The 23,271-nt window shown below is 41.7% G+C and overlaps 1 protein-coding gene across 4 annotated transcripts in view; it reads right to left on the bottom strand.

Moving 5' to 3' along the window:
• Nucleotides 1–23,271, bottom strand: part of dnah9 (dynein, axonemal, heavy chain 9) — a 194,386-nt gene that overhangs the window by 17,970 nt on the left and 153,145 nt on the right. For all 4 annotated transcript variants that reach the window (XM_084343186.1, XM_084343187.1, XM_084343188.1 and 1 more), the window contains 9 exons: nt 22,416–22,586; nt 22,116–22,238; nt 17,425–17,618; nt 15,677–15,825; nt 12,732–12,859; nt 7,383–7,610; nt 3,759–3,950; nt 3,412–3,603; nt 482–652 (listed from right to left, as the gene is read on the bottom strand). In XM_084343186.1, the coding sequence (XP_084199312.1) occupies nt 482–652; nt 3,412–3,603; nt 3,759–3,950; nt 7,383–7,610; nt 12,732–12,859; nt 15,677–15,825; nt 17,425–17,618; nt 22,116–22,238; nt 22,416–22,586 (1,548 nt within the window). The remainder of the gene's footprint in view (nt 1–481; nt 653–3,411; nt 3,604–3,758; nt 3,951–7,382; nt 7,611–12,731; nt 12,860–15,676; nt 15,826–17,424; nt 17,619–22,115; nt 22,239–22,415; nt 22,587–23,271) is intronic.

The following is a 23,271-nucleotide window of genomic DNA, read 5'->3' as shown; positions in this document are numbered from 1 at the left end:
ACCTGGAAATAAGTCACCTCTGGTTCCCTCATATTAAAGTCAATGGGTTGTCTGAATGGGTTTTTGGTTTGATACCTGAAATAAGAGTGTTAGCACTTGTAAGCAACGGCAGTCACCTTCAAGTGTATAAATGAGACTACAGAGGTTGTCGGGGACATTAAACGTCATCACAGTGAACACAGACTCATCTACTCACTAGTCCCTCTTTACAGGCCCACTTTAGTTACAAGCTATTCTAACTCTGACTTTACAACTTGTACATTATTCAGTTTGAGCCATTTTACTGCAACAATTCAAGGCTCATTTTCGGGGGAACCAGAGCGATGCTGACTTCTGGGTAAGCCTACAAAAGTACGACGACTCATCGTCAGACTCACCTGTTAGCTTGCCACCAAAGTGAGGCAGCGGAGGCACTACAGACGAGCAGAGTGTACATACTTGTCTGTTCAAATTGGTTCAGACTCTATAGATTCTTCTTTACCTTTTCATCACGCGTTGTCCCGCTGCCCTCACCACCTCCTCCGTCTCTTGGCTGCATCTCCAGCACCGTGCGGAAGAGCTTTTCTGATGTTTGTGTGAGGAAGCCAATTTCAGCATTGGGATGAAGGCCATACAGGTAGGGAGACTCAGCGGGGAGTGTGTCGTCAATGTACTGCAGCAGAAGAAATCCACGTCAGAGCTGTGTTGAACCTTTATGTCATCAGACATCTAAATGCAGATTTATTGATTTCTGTTTCAATGTCAAATTCAGGATTTTAAGAAAGTTTGAAATTCTATGAAAACCTTGTCTGAGACACATGGTCACAATGGTGTTTCTTCTTTTTTCAGGTTTTTGACCTGAACAAGATAATAGTTAAACACTAACCCTAACTTACCCTTAGATTATTTGACATTAACACCATAAAGATTAACAACTCAAACTGCTTCCTGCCAGAAAGCACCAAAGCCGTTTTCCCTCTCATGTGTTTCTTCTAAAGTACTGCTGACAAAGGGAAAGAATGGAACCATATGAATGACGAGATATTTCTGGGTGAGATTCAAACACTCAGGATCAATTGACAGACTGTTAATGACCATAACAGGGGGAAGGAAATGTGGCGTTTTCCATCTGCTGGTCCATAATGACTATCAATATGCTTTTAAGTTGGTGCAGATGAAAGTGGAAGCTCCAGTGAAAAAAGGCGGGTTTTTGTGGGGCACTTACATTAAATAAAAAACGCTCCTCTAATCATAATGTCCTGATGAAAGTTTTGATGGGAAATATATTGGCCTTTTATACAGAAACACTTTGTAGTTGGCTTGTTTGATCTCTTCTGATTTGCTGGCTAACTTTTGCTGATTGCATACACCTGTATATTGTTGAAAGAGGAGCAAAACTGCTGAATCACCCTCCGTCTTTGTGCCTATCCAACCGTCTCCACTCCTAAAAATACCGTTTGCTCCAGATGGTTGTGAGTGAGGCGATGGCCTAACAGACCCCCGGGGACCCACAGGCCTTTACAGCCCCTGATCTTGGGCCAAATCTCAACCACTCAGCTCTCAGCTTGGCTGTGTGGTGACAGCCAAATGTAAAACATTCCAGCCCTTCCCACTGGAGCCACTGTGACAGACAGGATGTGCCCGCTGAGCAGCACCCAGACTGAGGGAAAATTAAATACAAGTTGTACTCCCCACTCCCTCTGCCTCCTTGGGGACCTCGTGGGGAAAATCTGGACTGTCTGCAAGAACACATTTTCTACTCCTTTTCATATAAATATTGGCAGTTGTCAGTTTTTCTTAAGGGACACGAGTGAAGTTGGTTCCTGCTCTAAAAACAGTGTTAAATAAAATCCAACCCCTAAAAACAACCACTCCAGTCCATGCATGGCCTTGCTTCTATTCATTTCTGAGACTGATACTTAACATGTGAGCCTTCAACAGCATTTGACACAACTACCTACCTCATTTAACATTTCACCCCGTCAATCAAGGTTTGTGTTCAATGATAAATAACACATGACAGATGAGGTGAAGCAGTAACCTGATGCTGCCTGGAGCTGTCAGAAACTGTGTATAATGTGCTTTAAAGCAAAGTCAGGTCAACATTATTAATGCTGATAACACAGGGGATGGAGCTTATGTATGTTGTTTACTTTAAGCATTTGAAATGGTTAACTACCGGGGCAGCATGGTTCAAGCTGTTGGAGCCCATTCACACCAGAGAGGTGCAAAGCCAAATGTTATTTGTGCATCTTCATTAAATAGGCAGTGTCGGCGATGGCTGATGTAGTGACTCAATTACAGAGGCAGCTGGATTCGCCTGATCACATGATGAAGTGAACTCGCAAATCCTTCTTGCCAGGCTTCAAGCTATTCTCACACAGCGGTTGAACCAATCAGCATCCTTTGAGGAACTTCTGGCACCACTGTTGTTTGAAAACAACTGGTGCTTCAGGTTAGTGACTCAACCCACATCAACGTTTGTTTTTACCATTTTCCAGCGACAAACTCTAAAATACCATTAAGAATACCTCAAGAACAACGTATTGTTGTCCTTGATACTGTGTGTGTAGGAGGGATATAGAGAAGACGTGATAAAAACATTCACATATAGATTTTGACTGATGAAAACTAACTCTAGATGAATGCACACACATCCTGATGTGACAGCATGACCAAGAGTACAGTTTCATACGGTTCCCTACACACACATCAAGCATACATGAAGCAAACATAAGCATGTACTCTAAGTCGTTAGGCTCACCCAACTTCAGTTCAGCCAATGAATGGATAGAGGACAGATAGATGGCTGCTAGCACAAAATGTAGTCTTCATACCATTTTCTCAAGGATGTATGAACATTTTGTGTGTTCCATGACTCATCTGGCTCCACTTGATTCGACTTTCTTGCCTTTCAACTTTCCCTCTTAGATGACTTTGTAATCTCCGTTTGCTAACATCCAAGTTTGCCAGTCAGACTTGCTGGCAAACTCTTTCCACCCACAGAGCAGCTCCACCTCAGAGAAGTATTTATATAACTGAAACGACAATCTGTTATGTCCCAGGGACCCATATGGGAAGAGTTTTATTGTTATTGATTTAGCATTGAATTGTAGAACTCCACACTGTACACAGCACATAGTGAAAAAACTTTTAATTATAATGATTCAATTTTTGCAATATTAAACCACCATTAAGCTGCTGTAGACCGCATATAAGTCCCTTTGGGGCCCCTGGTCGCCCCTGGTAAACACCTAAAGTAATCACACTATTTTCTTGCATTGTAAGCATGGGTTACATTGTATTTATTACCAGCATTCACCCTTTATACTGTTTTTTCTTTCCTGTTGTAGCCTTTATGTTGCTGCAATGACTTTAGTTGACTTTCCACGTAATCTTGAGGCTAGAAATGACCTGTCTTGTCTGTCTCACCTGGTGGTAGCTGTTGTAGTCCATGTTTCCAGGCAAGGGGAAGCCAGGTGCTAGGTAGAGCTCCCCCTCCATCATCTCCGGCTTGATATACTCCTCCAGGTAGGTCCGACACAGACGTCGGTCCCAGTCGTCCGTGATGTGACCCCCGTACATGATCTCTCCGAACAGGTAGCGCAGGTCATCAAACGGCACCTGGGATTCAGAGACAGAGGGGATGTTGCTTTGCTGCAAGGTGGCCTGCGGTGTTTAGCTGAGGTCACATGTGTTTAGATTTCCAATTAAGATTACAAACTGTGTTCTTTGTAATCCTTTGCACAGGAATAAAAGAAAAACAGAAAAACATCTACCTTAGGATTGGCTTCCAGGTAATTGTAGAGGACATTGATAGAAATGGTGAGGTCTCCGGTGTTAAAGGGGTATGATCTGTTCCAGCCCTGAGGACCAAACTTCCTCCTCTCCGCCACCACTGCATGGAAGTAGCACAGGGCGAACAAAATGCTCTTGAACTCATTCTCACGTGCACACATTTCCAGCGTGTCCTGGAAAACAAAGAAACAAAGAGTTACGCATTTACAAGTACGGGTGTCACATCTTCAAATACGAGATTGATCGCAATGAGTTTGCAATTCCAATCATCAAAATCAAAAGTTGAATCTTAGAACAGGAGCATTTTTTGTTGATCTGGAAAATTATATTTTTGTGAATATTATTTGAACTTGCCATACTTGAACTGCAAAAAGCCACCAGAATAAGTCAAGGTGTTGTAAAATACCCCTATCTTTTCAAAGAAAATGTAAATGCCACTCGTCAGGGCATTAAACCAATGATCTGTTGATCTTTATAAATCCAGACGGATATTCTAGCAATGGCATATCTGTCGGTGCTGAAAAAAAATATGTGAATCTAAAATCAAATTGAATTGTGACCTTTAAAATGTAAATGAAATCAGATCGGGGGTTTGGAGAATAGTGACACCTCCATTTAGAGCACACACCCCTTAAGCTGCATTGACGGATCCACGTCGGTGTCATACAGGTAAAAAGTTGTGCCAGGCAGACCTGTGATCTGTCTTATTTTGTCAAGTCCCCACCACTGTGCCGCACTAACAGACACACAATGAGATGACTAGATTGCAATAAACGCGACGATGAGATTCCCTTTTAATTGTCACAACTTGTCAGGCGCTTTCAGCCTCCACCCGTCTCCTGGGCTCATTATTCCAGACAGGCAATAAAAAAAACTGGAAGTAAATGGCATTGTAATCTCTGGGGGGAGAGACAGTTAAATAAGCATGCCAATAACCCCTATGGAAATAAGAAGGCTAAATTCTCTTTATTCCAGCATGTGTCATGCGCTGAAGGCCCTTTCACTTCCCCTGGTGCAGTGCCCTAGGGAGCTGACTCCTACGACGCACATACAGTGAAGTCTGACTGCCACACACACATACACACATTTACACACACACCCTATTTAGTTAATATTCTGCTCGGTACTCCTCTGCTCAACACAGCTGAAAGAGATGCATAGCCTCCCTATTCATGACCTGTAGACTGGAGGGAGACGCAGTCAGATCGCACAGTGAGAGACACATAAACACACATATGCATGCATGCGCACTGAAAAACACACCTGAACAGACAGAGGCTCAAGATTAGCACCAGTGTATGTGTGGGTCTGAATAACTGGAAAATTTAAAAGATAAACTGAATCGATCCGTTTCAGCAAACAGGCAAGTGCAAATCTATAACAGCTTACTTCACAACAGTGCTACGCAAGTGTTATCTCAGTAAAAACCTAAACCATTTGGCCAGACGTTAACGGTAGACCACCCAGACTCCTCTGCTTACAGGCGAACGGAAATAAGCAATGGAGCTGTACGTATCTCCCAGTGAAAAGGTCGAGAGGAAAGAAACTGTCATTTCTGTGGCTTAGCGCTGGCTTTAGCCACGCGGGTGGGCTATTACAGAGAGTTAGCCTAACATTGATTAGCTTTCACTGAGTACACATGACTGGAATATTCCCCCCATCCTTACTTCAGTGGACCTCCCAGTGGCTCTGCATAAGGCGGGGCTCACAAGCACGTTGCACTTATCAGGCAGATAGACATCGGCAAATTAAGGATTGTGGGAATGGACTGGGAGGAGGCCGAGCACTCAGGTAATGGTGCGGGGGAGATGCATTGGCAGTGAGCTAATGGTGAGGCTTAGATAGAGAGGAGAACTGATAAGGTAGAGAAAAGCTGGGAAAGTCCACTGCAGCGCACTGATCCATTCTAACAACAGGGGCTGTGGGGCGGTCAGCGAGCTTGATGTTGTCCGGTCACTCTCCGATAGCAAACACAAAAAGTAGCACATTGACTTTGTTGTGATCTCCGCCCCATTCCCACAGACAGTCAACACACAAATGTTTAACGTTAGCATGTGCTACGTACTAAATGTGTCCGCTGAGGGTCAGAGGCAATTCCAGGGTGAGTGAAAGTTGACTCTCGCCATCTGCTAGCTCCCACATTTCTGCAAATTGGCAACTTGATGAGAAATCTGGAGTGAAAATTGGCATGTGTCGTCTCAACTGCCACTCATGGCAAACACGAAAATGAGAAAACGAATGTAATTTGTCACTGGAATATAATTATGACTATGCATTGACTTGGGCAGCATATTAAAATCATATTTGGTTTAGTTAAGGCTAGTTTTAAACATGTATTAATTGATTTTCTTTTGGCCCAGGGGGCAGCAGAGTGGGCTGTACACTTTGGACCGATCATTGGCCTGGCTGATTATCAAGGCCGATATTCAGCATTTTTCCAATTATAGGTATCTGTGTTTTTTGTTTCAGACTGTTGATAAAATAAATTAATTTAATCAAATACAATACTTTGGCTCTGATGCAGCATTCTTTGTCAGTAGTCACACTTCTGTGGTCTCACACTATGTCCCACCCACAACACAATCTGATTAGTTATGACACAAGTAATAGCCTATCAACACTAATAATCTGAGTCTGCAAAGTAACTTGTCAAATAAATCATGAGTGCAAGTATAAAGTAGCACAAACACGAGTTTGTGATACGTACATGTTTTAACCTTCACAGATGAACACCACTTTATGACTTTTGAAGCATAAATGCTATCAGAAGAGCCTCTAAGCTTCCTTCTATACTTTTCTATACACACTTTACTATTAACTGATCCATCTACAAGTTGTAAAGTCAGAGTTAGAATAGTTTGTAACTAAAGTGGGCCTGTAAAGACGGACTAGTGAGTAGATGAGCCTCCGTGTTCGCTGTCATGACGTTTAATGCTCCTGACAACCTCTGTAGTCTCATTTACACACTTGTTAGCAAAAGCTTTTTTTTTTTTTTTTTTTTAAAAGAGACACTATGTAGTTTTGGAGAAGAAATTCAAACTCAGAATTTTAATATTTACAATACTATTGAGGTAATAATACAAACTCAAAAAATATGTAATTTGTCCATAAGTGAATAAACAAGCTGTTCTCAGAGGACAATAAGGTCCCAGAACACTGTTTGAAGCTCGAAAGGTGGCAGGGTCCGCCACATATAAACAAAGTAAAGCAGTATAAATTGTGTTGTCCTTTAAGGTCAGTTTGTTTATTCAGTCATGAACACAAAGAGAGTTTAATTATTTAGTTTGTTTAGGCAGAAAAAAAAAAAAAAAAAAGCCAATGAAGATCTTTCTCTTCTCATTAAAGGAATAGTTCACTCTAGAACCAAATTTGTTCTAGAGCGAACTATTCCTTTAACATTTCTGCCCCAAAACAACATAGTGCTCCCTTAAGACACATAACTGCTTAATTCATTATAATTCAGGGTATTTGCTGATGTATTTTAAGTTGAAGAGCAAAATGTGAAAATTCTAACTTATTTCCGTGTTTTCTGAATCATTGCACCACTGAAGAGTCATTATTAAAAGATGACCTCTTGGATGACTTCACACCTCTGGGTGAATTACCTGGTTGAAGTTGTCCAGGGCCTTGTGCAGGTTGGCGTGCATGCCAGTTGGGGGTTCATTGGTGATCTTGATGGAGTTCTCCAGGATGCCCTGTGGGATGATGTGGCCCTCAGGGGTGGAGGAGGGCTCAGCGCTGACGAACACCCTGAAGTTCTCATTGCTTCCCTCCGCGTGCTGCTCCAGGAGTTTCTCTAACGTACCCAGCCAGCGAGCCACCAAGTGGATGTTCTGCCGTCAGACGAACAGGAAACAGGATCAGCAGGTATAGGGTTAAAACGGAGAACTGAATGTTGTTGGTTGAGGACAAGTTGTTAGGCAAAATTAATTGTCCCCTGTGAGGGTAGAGAGACTAATCTACACCCAGATAGTGTTTTCTGTTGGATATCTGTGAAAGTATGGGCTTTAATGGATAACACATAATAGCTTAATAAGGTACTTGATGCTGGAATTGGCTGTATAATTTATGTTTGTAATGACAACTAGCAAAAAGGAGCAATTAAATGTTGCATATTCTCCTCTCTTCACTGTGACTTTGATGTGGCACCAAATTAAATGGTACATAGCACTTGAAACCCATCTCCAGGTTGCTGACATTAAGCGACCGTTCTCTGGCGTAACTTCAGCCTGACTTTTCTGCATATTCATCTCTCAGTGCGGCAGTGCGGGCAGTGGAGCTGACGTGTAGTATCGTACAAGCGTGGATGAGCTCAATTTTCCATCTCAACTGTCCTGACACTTACAGGATATCCTGTGAATGATAAGGAGTCAGCCAAGCCCCCCACATCTCACCATGCAGCACTGCCCATTCCCTAAATCTAATTACAGCACTAATAACTCCAGTCATTAATTCATAAGCCTCTTTACTTTCTCATTTCCCTTTGCTCTCCATATTTAATCTTCCTTATGATGGCTGAAGTTAGCCCTCTTTTCCGAACGACGGGACATGACAAGGAGCGGAACGTAAATTTTTGGGAAAGTCGCTGAAAAAACAAAAGGAAAGAAAAGTTGAGCATTCTGTGAGAGAGATGCCCGGGAGGAGCTTGAAGCTGAGAAGGGGATAAGTAAGTTTGCCTCTCGATGCCTTAGAGAATAATGAATGGTATACAAATTAAAAGTCTAAATTCAAGCGCTTTTTCATCAAGCCAGAGTACAACCCTTCCTCTTGGCATGTAAATAGTTTGGCAATAAAGGGAGCCAACAGAAGAAGTGAGAGACTGCCTCAGAACTTGTCACTGTAATGAAACCATTCATCCTCTGGCTACAGGGGGAGAGGAGGAGCGGAGGGGGAGAGAGGGACAGACCAGCAGGCGGACAGACAAACAAACAAGACAGAGGAGCAGCAACTATTTTATGGCTTTTTAATTAACTTTCAGGTGCAACATTTTTTGTTCCCTCAACGTCGTCTTGATAAGGGCCTTCCAGCCCCTGTGATGACTGCGCTGATACTACATCAAAGAGTCACCTATTTACATAATAATATAAAAGTTGAATCTAAAACCCATTAGAAGACACCACTGGCAAGGTCTTTGATGCATTGCTATCAAACACAACCTGAGGGAAAACACAATGGCACATCGAACCGCCTGTCACGCACACACACACACCGGTTCGTACACAGGCAGATATAAGCACATGCAGGTGCACGCACACAATCTTTTTCCTTTTACACACACAAAAACACATTCGTCAAGGAGCAGTGCTGAGGACAGCTGCACAGCTGGGCTCCAGTTCTGAGGAGGCGGCCCTGCAGTGGAGAAGCAGTCAGACTCCAGACTGACGTAGGAACACAGCTAACAGGACTCAGGGACAAACAGGACTGCCGACACTCCGCGGGCACTGACAGCATGACAGACTGCTGCGTCTAAATTTAAAAATGGTGCCAATAAAATTCACAAATATGCTGCATACAGTTGAGTGTTGGAGGTTTTGAGGGTCTTTACTGTAATACATAATTACATTTTATCTCAGGCATACACAAGTTTATATTTGTAAGTTTGTTATGATCCGTCTGTCATTATGTAAAGGCTGAACTACACAGAACAGGTTATCATTGCAGGGATTAGATATGAAAAATAACCAAGTTGAAACGGTATTTCAGGTATCCAGGATTCAGAAACTAAAAGTCCCATTCATTGTCTCTATGAACCTTGTTAAATGGCATTTGGAGCTCTTCCAAGGCTTCATGGAAATGAAACTGTCTATGGTGAGCCATCAGTACAACAGATGACATAAGATGATAACATTGTTCTGTTTTTTTTTTTTTAATAAAAGACAAACAAATTGCAGCTATAGCTCTTATTTGTGCCTGACCAGCAACACAAGATTGGATAAGGCTCATGTCGATTGTATTATAAGACCCCTTCACTGTACTCAACTGATGGAAATAAAAATGATTTCTGAGAAACATTTAAATAGTTTAAACTGCCATATCCAACAAAGAAATGATGTCACGCTTGCATCAACTGATTGACATTAGCTGTCACGCAATTATTGACTTACTCACCAGCTGTGTGGCTATCAGCTGACCTTAACACGCCACATGTCCATAACATGACACTTCTCCTTATGTGCTAACACACCGATACCATGGCTGCTTGCTGATGCAGCTCCCTCCACCACCCTGATTTACCCCTTACATGACAGACTTTCAGTATAGTTTGGAAAAGGTGTTTGTGTATTTATTTATTAATAGCTGTCCAAGGAGAATCTTTTGTCGCTGCTCTGATTCTATGAGAACTGTATGAAAGACCAGAGCTTTACCACCAAATCTGAAGGTATAACCATCTTATATAAACGGTAAATTCTTGGTCAAAAGTTTTTCGGACTTAAAGCAGCTGCAAGGAACTATCGCTTTGTGTTGACTCTGGCGGCCCCTGCGGACAAAAGTGGTAAGAACAACGTCTCATGTAAAAATCTTCTGTTTTAGTACTGTTCATACACAGGTCACATGTAATCCTTCAGCCAACAGTTTTTAGTTCCTCAGTAATTTTGTTGAGAAAGCCATCGATCAATATAAGTTACCAACATTATGTCCTTGTAATAATAAGCCAACAGAAAGATAGAGCTCGGTAGCAAGGCCAACATAAAATGTTACATAATCCAGTTGTTCTGCTGCCGTAGTACCAGACTACAGAGCAGTTTTTCTCCTCAGGCTGTGAGACACAATAGTTCATCCTAAGCCATGAAAAAGTGTTTGGATTTTTGGATTCTGATTCTGTGACAGCTGAACACTTTCTAGAAATAGCTGTAATCTCGCTTGTTTGCTTACGTAGTTCACATAGAGGCACCACTAATAAATCAAGACATTGAGTTAAAAACTCCATGTAGGAAGTTTAATGTAACTGTATTATGACATTGCACAGTAGTCTGCTGTTTTTTTGTTAATGAACCTTATAGTATCAGTAACAGAAAGCTGTACAACTGGAGTTTACGCTGGAGAAAGTTTTGCAACTCTCCTATAAAGAATATAAAATGCAAGATAATTCACTTCACATTAATATATTAAACAGGGTCACAACATATATATTCTTAGTATACCCGAAAAAGTTCCATTTATTACTTGCCATCCCTGTAGGTCAGAAAGGGTCACCCCTAAATCAATATTTAAAATAAATCTCCAACTCTCAATGTAAACTTCAAAAAAGAGGATTCCATGAATGAGTTACAGCTTCCTTACAAAGTGTAGTGAAGGGAGACAAGACAGGACATCGAGGGAGCATTTTTGTCAAATTTTCTCTCTCTCTCTTTGTCTTGTTTCTGTACTTCTTTCTGCCGCCGCCTGCAAATGGGGTGGCTTTAGCAGTAAATGCCTGGAGAGGATGGCGAGTTTAGGCCACTCGATTCCTGCCGCCTGGCCAATGTGGGATATTCAACTCCAATCTGCTCGATTGATTGCCTCTCCATCTCCCCCCTCCTCCTTCCCAATGGGCTGCTTTCAAAGTTTCTGCATCTCTGTCTCCCAGGCCCATCTGAGCAGGAGCCGCTGTTCTGCAGTATAATTACCCGTCAGCGAAGGGGAACCTGCCATTGACCCGGCCCTCCGCTGATGGAGCCGGGCCTGGCAGCGGGAGAGTAAAGGTGGACTGTGAGACGAGAGGGTGGGGGCTAGATAGCTTGGTGGATAGCTGAGACGAGGAGGTGAGGGAGCAATAGTAGGTTTGTTGGAAAGGTGGGAGGACGTGAGGATTGATAAAAGGGTGGATGTAGTGTGAGAAAATGATAAGACCAAAGTATGAAAGTTGGTGGTGGAATGAGAGGGTGGGAGGAAGAAGGAGAAGATGGAGCATTATATCAGGAGAAGATACTGTCAGTAAAAACAGGAGAGAGACGACAATATGATACCTCCCCTCCCCTCCGTTTCCTCAGTGGCACAGGGGTGGCTCTCAGCGGGCAGACAAACAGACAGCTGATGATAAAGTGAGTGGGAGGTTTGTTGCCAGGGGGACAAGGCCTTTTTAAGCCTATCGATCGGGAATCTTATGCAAAGGTAATTAAACAACTGCTTGTCTTTGCTATCCTGGGTCTGGAGCAGAGAGTGATGGCGTTTTTTAGTTTTTTTTTTTTATTTCTACCAGCTGTGTGATTTAAAAGAAAAGGGTGTCCCGCAGTGCCCGGTCTGCGGTTCATATCTGTCGATACTTCCTATTAGAATTCCACCAAGGTTTCCACTTAAAATGCAAACGCCAGCCTTGCCCTCCAGATAAGAGGAGAACAGACACCGCTGCTGTAGATATTGTACTGTATAATGCCGCGACCGTTTCAGTTAGGAAATTTCCGCAGAAAATTAAATTCACTTTTCCATGCAGACAAACCTGGGAGGAAGGCAAACATTCAATTGTGCGTGCAGTGAAAAACAATGTGATAATACACCTCATTCACAACATGCACAGATAACAGAAATGCCACCTAAAACCACTTCAGAATGAAAAATCCTTGAAACAAAATGAAGCCTGTATTCATTTTGCAAAATGTGTTTTAGATGCGAGTGTCTGTATGTCAGTTTTGATTGCAGCTGTATTGTTGATGGTTTGGCACCTTTAATGTGAGGTGGATGAGGTTTACCACGCGCTGTAGGACAATTCAGAGAGAGCCAGAATGTTTTAATAATCATACTGAAATGCCAATTTATACAATTCATGGTGTTCAAATACCCGACTATAATTGGATCTACCCAATCTGAATGTTTTCATGAAAACATATGAGGTTGGTGTGTGGGCTCTCTGTGAATGGCGACTATTCTGTATGTGGTGAGCGTAAAATACACAGCACTATCTATTGTACATTATATTTAGTACAACTGAGATGTTTTTGTCTGGGCCTGTACAGTATGTGTGTGTGCATATACTGTACCTGTAATATGACCCAATGGCCATTTTTAGCTGCCAAATCGAGGGCTTGTTCAGCTATAACCTCTTGACCCTGACCCAGAGACACATTGTGGAAGTTCTTGTTGTCAAATGTGTATCCCAGCTTCTTCCCTGAAAGAAAACACAAGATTTCAAACAAAAATACCCCTTGGACACATTGTTCAACCCCTAAGCTTCAAAAAGTAGTCTGATATTTTAGAAAAATTTGCTTATTTGAGATGTGTTGTGGTAAAGTGCTTGCTTTTGCTAACTTTTCATCTACAGGTATGACTTCTCCAATGCAGTTTTTGTTTTCAAGTTCAAACGGCATCAACGCAAAGCTTGGTGCGCTAGAGGTCAACCAGCACTGCGCTATACACAGCAGTAAGCCCAGCGCAAATCACGTCCTGTCTGAAAGGCCCATAACAAGGTTAAGTGACTGTTCACACTGAGACGCGTTGCTAGAAATGTATCACAAATTAAAAACATTTAAAAATAATTAAAAACAAGACTCCACAATGATACTTTTTCCATTAATTGCATATGGCAGCTGGTTGTGGATGCATCTCCACTGCACAGGTGCACAATGCTGTGTTGAACAAAAGTTTTTTTTTGAGGGTGGCTGCACCTGTTGCAACAAGTCTCCAGGCATAGAAAGCAGTTTTTCACAGACTGTGAATGCACAGATCATCATCCGTTTGACCTGAAAGCGTGCAACAACAAATCATGGCGATGTGCATTCCGGCAAGCATATGTTGACCACACACTGCCCAATGCGGAGAACAAGTCTGAGCTGCAGCTGAAATCAAATGCCCGGCCCACCACCAATCCACTCAAGTGTTACTGGGGTTTGGTTCAGAGTTTGGAAGTCCCAAAACTGACATCACAATTCTAAGAATAGGACTTTTTAGATGTATTGCAGCTTCAGTGCTTAAGCTAGCTGTTTGCTAAGCAATGTTTTCTGTTTACACACGCCAAGTGCTAATATCGTAGCTTTGGAGTTGTTGTTTAATTGAACTATGCTAGCTATATCCTCTCCAGTCTCTGTGCTAAGCTAAGCTAAACATTAAACAACTAAAAGTGGTCAGAACATCTCCAAACAATATTTAACAAGGAAACCAAGTTTTACTCAGTGGACTGAATCATCAGTGTGTCGAACTGAATCTGTAGCTTTTGGTGTAAAGCCAGCAGTGCTGGCATGATATTGTGTGTTACTTGCTGAGCTCCCAGGTAATAAAATCAATGTGAGGTAACTATGGCAGATAGGTAGATAAAATACTGAACTTACCTCTGAATTTAAAACAGCTAAACACTACCATACAGTAATGGTTGTATGAAGTCTGTTTAAACACTCCTGTGATCAATGGTCTAAAAAAATAACAAATTAAATACTACAACTGTTTGGAACTCAATGAGATTATAATGATCTCATTCTGACCTGATGAAGATCACAGTGGGATCGAAATATTGTCTTCTGTGGCACTAAGTGAGTGTGCAGGCTTTGCCTTTTTTCAGTGATAGTGATCTTCCCATCCAACATCCATTTGATAAGCAAAAGTGACCAAACGTTTTAGTTCATAATCAGCAGATGGTCCATGACGCATCCTTCCTCGCTTACCTTGAATCAGCCTATTGAAATCTAGCTCAAACAATACAGTCACTTTTGTCTGTTTCATTAAAACTCCAACCTGAAACCAGGCAGATAGTGAGGTTTTGTCTCAGGAATATTAGTCCCCTGCAGAGCATAGAAAATCACATCAACTATCTAATGAAAATCTAATTGAAGCCCAATACCAATGAGAAACCCAATAGTCACAGCTATAATGGAAAAGCACCTCTTTGTGGTACAGTGTAATGTGTCTGCTGCTTCTCCTCACCACCATGCTCTCTCTACCGCAGCAGCCATTGGTTACTTTCAGCTTTGATGTGATTGACTACACTCAAAGTGAGGGTGTTGATAATCAATAATCACACCCCTTACAGGCAGTTCCAGCAAGAGTGCTCCCTCTTATCATATTAGGAGGGGATGGTGGTTTCCACACAGGGCAAAAGGTCTGTCAGTTTATGATGGGTTTAACCACCTGCTGGTGCCTGGAATCTAAAATACTCCTGCATTCTGGACCGCAACAGCTGCTTTTGACTGGCATGTTGAAATGAAATATGATATGGATTCATTTGTTCAAGAAGGAAGCAAAAACAGAAATCCTAGAAAGTCAAATCAGACAAAAACAGTCAATCAGTCATGATATTGAAACACTTGAATGCAATTATACTGACTCACAATATGTATGGTGACTTGGTTATAGGAGAAACACTGAGGAAATCTCTTTGTTCCAGTAAACTGATACAGTCCCTGAAATCTGAATATTTCATAGAGCTGACTTCAAATACCCACAGACTGAATTATTTGGCAGCCGATTCAAAAGTGTCAGGCTGTGATGGTGCCCCGTTCCAGGTCAGTACAAAAGCTTCAACTTTTGGCATATTTGTGGTCAAAAATCAAAACAGCCCGTCCTGCTGCCATCCGCATTATTCATACAGGAATGTAAAGTAACTCTAAAGCCAATGACATTTACTTTCTGCTGCCCCTAATACACCAGTGGTGTTGTCTCATATATTCCTGACCTTTAGTATAATCCTTTCAATCTACCCAGAGCCTGTTGTGCATTGGCAGTGATGGCTGATATCACAGCAGAGACACATAACAGCTGTGTTGGGACGACTGCTGTTCTGTCTGATAATCCAATGCAGTAAGAATCAAAGTGAAAATCATGCATGCAGGTATGCCTGCACTTGACTTCAATGGGCTATTCCGCCTAAATCCCGGATGTTCCCACGACAAAGCAATGAAAGATAAACTGGCAATATGTACGCTCTGATAAAAGCCCACAACACACTCACAGGATGAATTTTACAGCTTATTAAAGATAAAACAAGGAAGAGTGTTACCATGTTTCTCCACATCCTTCAAAGGGTCAACTCCAGGAGAGAGGATGAAGAACATGGGCGTAGCTGGACCTGACTCTTCAAAGGAGACGGCGAAGTCCAGTGATCTGCCAATCACGTACTTACTCCCCAGTTTCTCCTCTACAAAGTCTCTGCGGGGAGAATATGACTCAGTTCTCCTCAACATTTTCTTATTATGTTTGACCGACAAGCTGGATGGCTTGAAGGGTGGGAATCTTCTGTAGCACAGTGAATTATACAGACAGCTGCTTATAGAAAAAAATATTAACTCCAGTCACGACTGTGTTGTCAGGGGCTTTTTTCAGACTCTCTGAATTGAAGCCATCAGCCTGTACAACGGTAAGGAAGAGTGAACAGCTACTTACATATTTTCCGTATGGAAATCATGCTGGAATAGAATATTCGACGATACAAAACTCGCATAAATCATATTCTGATGGAAGATTTGCAGCAATTAAAAACTGAATTTCAAATGTTGTAATGATTTTGGCAGCAAACACTGATGTTGCTGGCAACAGTAACAATAAACAGCTTTAATCATGTCTGACAGAATCCACAAATCAATTACATCGAGGTCTACATCTTAACCAGCTTACTTAATGCCAATATCAGACTATTCTGACAGCAAAGGGGCTCCTCAGATTTTTGTCATCAAGGCTCCATGTCCCCCTGCTATTAACACCTGATCTGTATTAGGACACATTGCCTGAATAACAACATCCAATCAAATGACCTGTTGCTAATCAGCACTTCACGCTCTCAGTTCTGCCCATATTGTGAATAATATGAAAATTATTAATTATTTATGTAGAACTTAAGGGCAAAAAATAGCGTGGAATATTCTTGACGAGGTGTTTAGTGTCCAAGAGAAGTGTTACAGATGGAGACAGACAGGCCAAGCCATCTGTAGGCTACTTTTTGGTAGCCTTGCTAACCTAGCCAACATTGCTTATACTGTTAGAGTGAGTGAAGTGGTTTGATGCCTCCATTGGTGACCATTTCTTTATATTTTGTCTGTAGTTCTAAAGCTAGGCAGCTTGAGCTATCAGCAAAAGGCCGAGTAAGATGACGTCATCTTGTTTAGTTCCCTTAAACCTGCATTAATTGATATTTTTGGCCAGTTGGAGCCGCATTAGCATTTCTTTAAAGCTGTGGTTCCTGCCACCTGATGAATGTAAATGCACCAGTATACTTAACCAGAACTGTTTACTGAACAGTCACACGGCTTCAAAAGCTTCCGAACCTGTCTTCCTTTTTTTTCTTATGTAGCACAGAGGGAATTACACCTTACATTTCATTCTACAACCCTGGTGTTGTAAAATGACTATTAAATGAACACTTGAACCTTTTCTAACAGTTAAAATGTTAAATATATGGGTAGCTCTTGGCATTGCTTTATTGTATCTATCTTATTTGTTTTAATACCAGATGATATAGAAGGTCTCAAAGTAGAGATTGGGTGTTAATAACAGGCGGACGTAGGGTCTGATGTCATTCGTAGAGGGCTTCGTCTAATAATGACTCATTGATTGCACCTGCAGAGCTGTGTAATTGCAGCTACTTCTCAGCGACAGACAAACACAGCAGCAGTGAGCACAGGAGCTCTGTCAACTCAAACTATAAGCCAAAGGTTAAGATGTTTAACCTTTAGCCTTTAACCAAACAGCACAGGTCAGTAAGATCCTTCAAGGATCAGAGAGCAAGGGGCAAGCTATGATTCCACTTCTCACCTGACGGCGTACGTCATGCGGTCAGGCCTCAGGGCCCTCATCATGCACAGTCTCTGGAGTGAGGTTTTGTTCTTCCATTCCTGTGGGAATTTCTCTTTTTCTGGACACTCAGACTCCACAAACTTCTTCCAGCGTTTGGCAGAGCCCTCGATGTCTCGGTCCAGGTTCCTGAACTCTTCTATGGAGCACAGGGACTGGTGGGTGGAGAGAGAATAGTGATTCATACAGAAAACCACTGTATTTTTTTAAAGTGCTGCGGCTCTGTGATCAGTGATGCGCATTAAAGTTTTTGACCACTTCAGAAACATTTCACAATACGCAGCAAAAACGTCTGACTTTGTTTGCAAAAGTTGGTGGAAAGAAGAAGACAAAAAACAGAAAGGAGTGCTTATCTTCCCTCACGCCTAAATAAATAATATTAATTCAAACGGAAATGCTGAGTAAACATGATCCCTTTCATAACGGGACGGGGGGTTGGGGAGGACAGAATATGCTTCCGTTGCAGAACCAGTAGGGGTTCTGTGTGACGTCCCAGCTGACAGACGCCTTATCTCATCGGTGGAGAACAGCAGTGTCACGCAGTGCAGCCCCAGCAGGTACACTACCTGACGGGTACACACACACATGCAGTGTGTATGATGTCTCATGTGAGTAGGGTCCTCAATCTTTCTCATAACAGACGAGGAATTTATTGATTTAAGATTACGATGGTATGATTAGCCTGTGGAAATATCCCAGCTTCAACGTTATAATGCATTGATTTGTTTCACAACACTAGGGTTGTATATAATCTTTATCTTTTCATTTTTAATTAGAGGTTATATTGTATTTTTGTCCCCACTACATTTCTTTGTTGGCTTGTTTTGCTGTCTTTCAAAACAGAAATAATACAGTGACCAAATAAGATGGCACAAAATACGCAATAAATAAGGAATCTCTGTCCGTCCATCTTTATGTTATTCGCATATCTCTCGAGCCGTTCATCTGACCTACTTGGCAGGTCTGTTGCTGAGGACCCAAGGAAGTGCAGTGTTGATTTTGGTGCAGTTTGGACACACACGTTCAATTTTAATACATTTTGAATAAAGGGCGAACACCACTCTGTGCAGCCGTGGCAGCTCTGACTTCATGGCTCTGCAGACTGAAGCTGGGCTCACACCTGATCCCTCTCAAAAAGTCAGGTGAAAGTGCAGTTTTAGTAAAAATGAAAGAAAGAAATGTAAAACTTCTCTGATGCAGGCGTTATGCCCTTGAGGGAAATACATGCTGTTTTGGTGAGTGTTACTTTATAAACGGTGCAGTGCTTCTTCTCCTGCTTTGTTGCCATTAGTTTACTGACTGAAAGCTCAACTCTTAACTCCCCAAAACCTGTAAACACACTTAATGAACATTTGTTGAGTTACCCTTTAATTTTTCCTACCAACTCAGAGCTACCGTATATTACTAGAAGTAACCTTCCACTACAATAGTATTTTTTTGATTTAGTGTAAAACTTTCACTTGAGCATTGGTAGCTGGGTGGTGACTGTGAAGATGTTTTGCAGATTGGATTTCTCTCTTCCTGAACAACCCACTGGCCATGGTTAACCTTATGCCCCTCCAAAACACAACTGAGGGGAGCCACTCTTAACATTCATAACTGTGACGTTTCAAACCACGGTTAATAGTGAAATTGGTTAATTGCTGCATCCCAGTAGCAGACACACATCCAAAACCCTTGTGAATCCATTAAATCTACTTCTCCACAAACACTCACCACTGGGCGAGTGTTAAGGTAGAGGGACAAAGTGACTCAGCACATTCAGTTTGCTTAATTACCACAGGCAAGTGGTAACCTCTCAGGGCAGATTAGAATACTCTGGGTCTCATGGGATTCCAGCATCGCTAAAATCACCAAGAGGGCCAATCAATCAGAGGATCTTCTCCTTTATAGCTTTCCAACTGATTATGTTTCCATCTGTGATAAGAAAATCCAGTGACAGAATTTGGGGCCTTAAACATCCACCGTAGATTGAGTGCAGCTGGGGAAAGGTTGTTTCCAAACCCTCAGAGGGGTTTAGGTTAACTTAATATTCTTGGTGGTACAGATTGAAAAATGCATGAGCACGAGAGGCTAAAAAAACATGCTGCCGCTAGGGCTTAGTTTGCTGCTAAGCTGATCTGACAAGAGAGGGAACCTCTGCTGCTTGACGTCCACAGGGCTGCGTTTCCAGACGTCTGTTCTTTAAGAGGAGCTACGGGTGTGCAGAGTTTGTTCTCGTGCCCTTTCAATGTTAAAACGCACCGAGGTCACAGAGCTAAGCTGGGCCTTGGAGGATCACATGCTGTCAGAGCGGAGGTTTGGGTGAAAAAGAGAAAACAGACTTCGACTTTGCTGCCAGCACTTTTAAGTATGTTTAAGGGAATACCTTGAGGGAAATAGTGGATTTCAGTCATGCCTCTCATACAAGACAGGCTGGAGGAAAACTTTGTTTGGAAAGACAGAGGAGTCAATTAAATCTTTTATTAGTGGAGACTATTTTTCAAGACTTCAGCACTGAAGGGCATCCAGGATGGGATTCTAAAGATAGAGCTGATGAACCAATCGACACTCTTCTGCACTTCTTTTTAACACATCACTATGAATCTCAAGGGAAGAGTTCTGTCTTTACAAAAGAGCTAACTATTTTGGGATGGTATGAACAACTTCATTCTGCAGTTTTGTACAGATCTGAGCGAGAAAGTTTTGTCCTATTTTTTTGGGAAATGAAACTGTTTCAAGAAATTCAACCGGCCAATTCACATAGATGAATGTTATGTGCATGTGGAAAATGTACAGAAAATGTATATTTTGCATCTTTGCTCTGAACTTGTCACCAACTCTCTCCATAGGGGATGGCAGAGACTACAGCTGGATGTGCTGGCAGCCTCCACTTCATTTACAACATCAGTGGATTTTATTTGTAGAGGTGACGTGCAGTATGTCTGAGCAGAGCTTTCTTGTAGAAGTAAACTTTGGTGAACTTTGACACGGGAACTTGCCACTGACTAATTGCAAACCATTGGAAGTGCCGTCCTTTGAGGGGATGGAGAGCCAGAGAGTCCAAATGTACAAAGATATCATACAAGTACAATTTGATCTCAATAAAAATCTATGATTCTTCAACAACACAATGCAGATTATGACTCCATCTGTGTTGTTTTGTTGTCCTGTGGTTGGCTGTTACAGATCTGGTCTCTTAACTTATGGTAAAGCAGTTATGGGTGGGTGACATTCAAATTGCTTATGCTTCTGTCATGAATTCATGATTATTTTAGTTCATAAAGCCGTTAAAAAGTGATTAATAAATAATGTGTTGAAAAGGTTAGATTGATTAAAAACATTTCTACAACAAACCATCGAAAAGTAACGTTTGGTGAAGAAATGTAGTGTTCCTTATGTGAGATTGTACGTTAATGTAGCCTGTTTTGTTAATGTCATCATGGGACATGTTAGGATGCCATGTGATGATGTCATGTCAGTGTCATTGTGGAACCAGTATGGCTGCAGAGGAAGGAAATACAGCTTAAAGATAGTCATTTGTTTTATATTGATGTGTAATGTTTGTTGATGTGCCTTTATATGCTCAATGCTGATACATTGTCACTCATTTTATTTGATGTGTTTGGGTCATTTTTATTGATGGACACTAGGCTTTAGTGACTTTAAAATGAGTGACAGATGTATGTTTTGAAACTTTTATGTCTTTTTTCTTATAGTTTTCATGGTGCCTGATGATGGTGATGACGAAAGACTGACAGAGAGAGCTAAAATAATGTGTCAGAACACATCCGTAGGATGAGGTCATTATTTCATTGGACCGGTGCAGCAAACCAAATAATTGATGAAACCTGAGCCTACAGTACAACCTGAAGCAGTGGATGGACACAGTTAAATAAATCTTTATAATTGATGAGGATGACTTTCTCGCTGAGATCTAGAGGAGCGACGACCTCCAGAAAATGGGAGAAATGGACTCCCTACATTACAGTGGAAAAGGATACTACCTTCCTGTGATTTCCTCTGCACCGATAATGGACATTGGACAATATGTGATGTCACACTGTCTTTGTTTGATTTTTTGTTTAACTTTTTTTCTCATGCGTTTTCAAAAATTTGCCCCTTCAGTCAAAAATATGTTCTCGTTGCTCCAGTTGAATGTTTGAGCTTCACTGTGTAGAATGATGTACTGTATGTGCAGAGTTTGACACTAGAAGGCTGTTTTTTACATTCATTGCTCAAAGTGTAAATTATCTGTGAGCTCATTGAATATTTGATTTTAAGAGGCGGGTCAACCAGCATTTTTTGTGACATCACAAATAGTTTAGAGGCCAATCCTGGTCTAATATACAGCATACTAAAGTGTGATGTGAAAACTTGAAGCCTCCAGTGCACGCACACTGAGAATGGACTTTACAGTGAAGTAGGTGCAGCTTGAGTCGAGCAGTTAAACTTGTGAAATGACAAATATTTACATGTTCATATACTCTGGACTTTAATGAAGGAGAAGGTGCCATTTAAGGAGTGTAAGTGGTAATTCTATACTTCCATCTGCAACAACCATGTCGGACACACAGAGAGTAATTTAATGTATGTCTTAATACATACGTGAGGGGATCTTTGATTTAAAAGTGAAGAAAAGAGAATACAGCCATCTCTGCCTCTCTCCGTACCTTGATCCCTCCCCAGGAGTTGTTGGATAGGAAATCGACTGGTGATGTTACACCTGGTTGGACAGGGTATCTCAGAAGGAAGTCCAGCTCTGCAGGGTTTATTTCTTTATTCATCAGCAGAATCTGGGGACACAACAAACAGGAAGGATTTCCAAATGTCGTATTTCCAGCACAAACCACATTTTCCTTTCCACTTGATTAGATCTGAACGGGGCCGCTGGTCTCAGGAGCAACTGATTCAATGGCATGCCTGTTCTCAGAACAAACCATGCAGAAGATGAGACTGGCTTCCATTCCTACCTGGAAGGCGAGCTGAGCAATGTACGTGAGCTTGTCACACTCAAACAGGCCTCTGGTGGTGTACTGGAAAACTGAGGAGGTGATGCTGTCAATTAGGTTGGACACCCGCTGCTTCAGAGCCTCGTCCGGCTCGGCCTTCAGAACCGCTTTCTGGAAGACCACACTGAATGCCTGAGGACGCACAGGAGCAAGTACAACACTCAATACTGTCTCACTGTCTGACATCGAAGTGTTAGAAGTACCCATAAATTATTATTACCCATAATGATAAACACATGATAAACCCATAAATTGGATTATCATGTGTCAGTCACCTCTGACATGATGGATATGATGTGGCTGTCCTAAAGATAAACTAATCAATACAACACTGACTGATTTATAAAAAGCTTTTAACTGTAATTGACTGAAATGTGTTGAAGTTCATAGAGCATTGCAACACATTCATAGAGGCTCATGAGTCTGAGCGATGAATGTTATCGTCATTAAACGGACAAAAACAGCAGATTTGCTCATATTTCTATATATACAGTATATTGCTAAAACCCCCAACCAGTCTTTATTAATCTTTGCCACTGAGCTCCATTGTTGCCCAAAACAAACTGTAAAACGCATCAATGAGCCTCAATGTTGCACAGAGTGACATGATCATACTATTCTATGGACACTAGGGGTGGAGCTGAACCCGAATACGGTATTAGGAAAGGCACAAATAACGTGTTTTTTACGAATACTTATTTCAAACAAATACTTTGAAACATATTTGTATTCGGGAACAAAAAAAACATCATATCAAAAAGCTACGTTTCCTCATGAGACCGCAGTACATGCCCGGGTGAGTGAGTGAGTGACGTTC

The sequence above is a fragment of the Pagrus pagrus genome (assembly GCF_965226575.1).
Source record: "Pagrus pagrus genome assembly, chromosome: 21".
In the NCBI taxonomy this organism is placed as follows: Eukaryota; Metazoa; Chordata; class Actinopteri; order Spariformes; family Sparidae; genus Pagrus; species Pagrus pagrus.
This window is presented reverse-complemented; position numbering and strand designations above follow the sequence as displayed.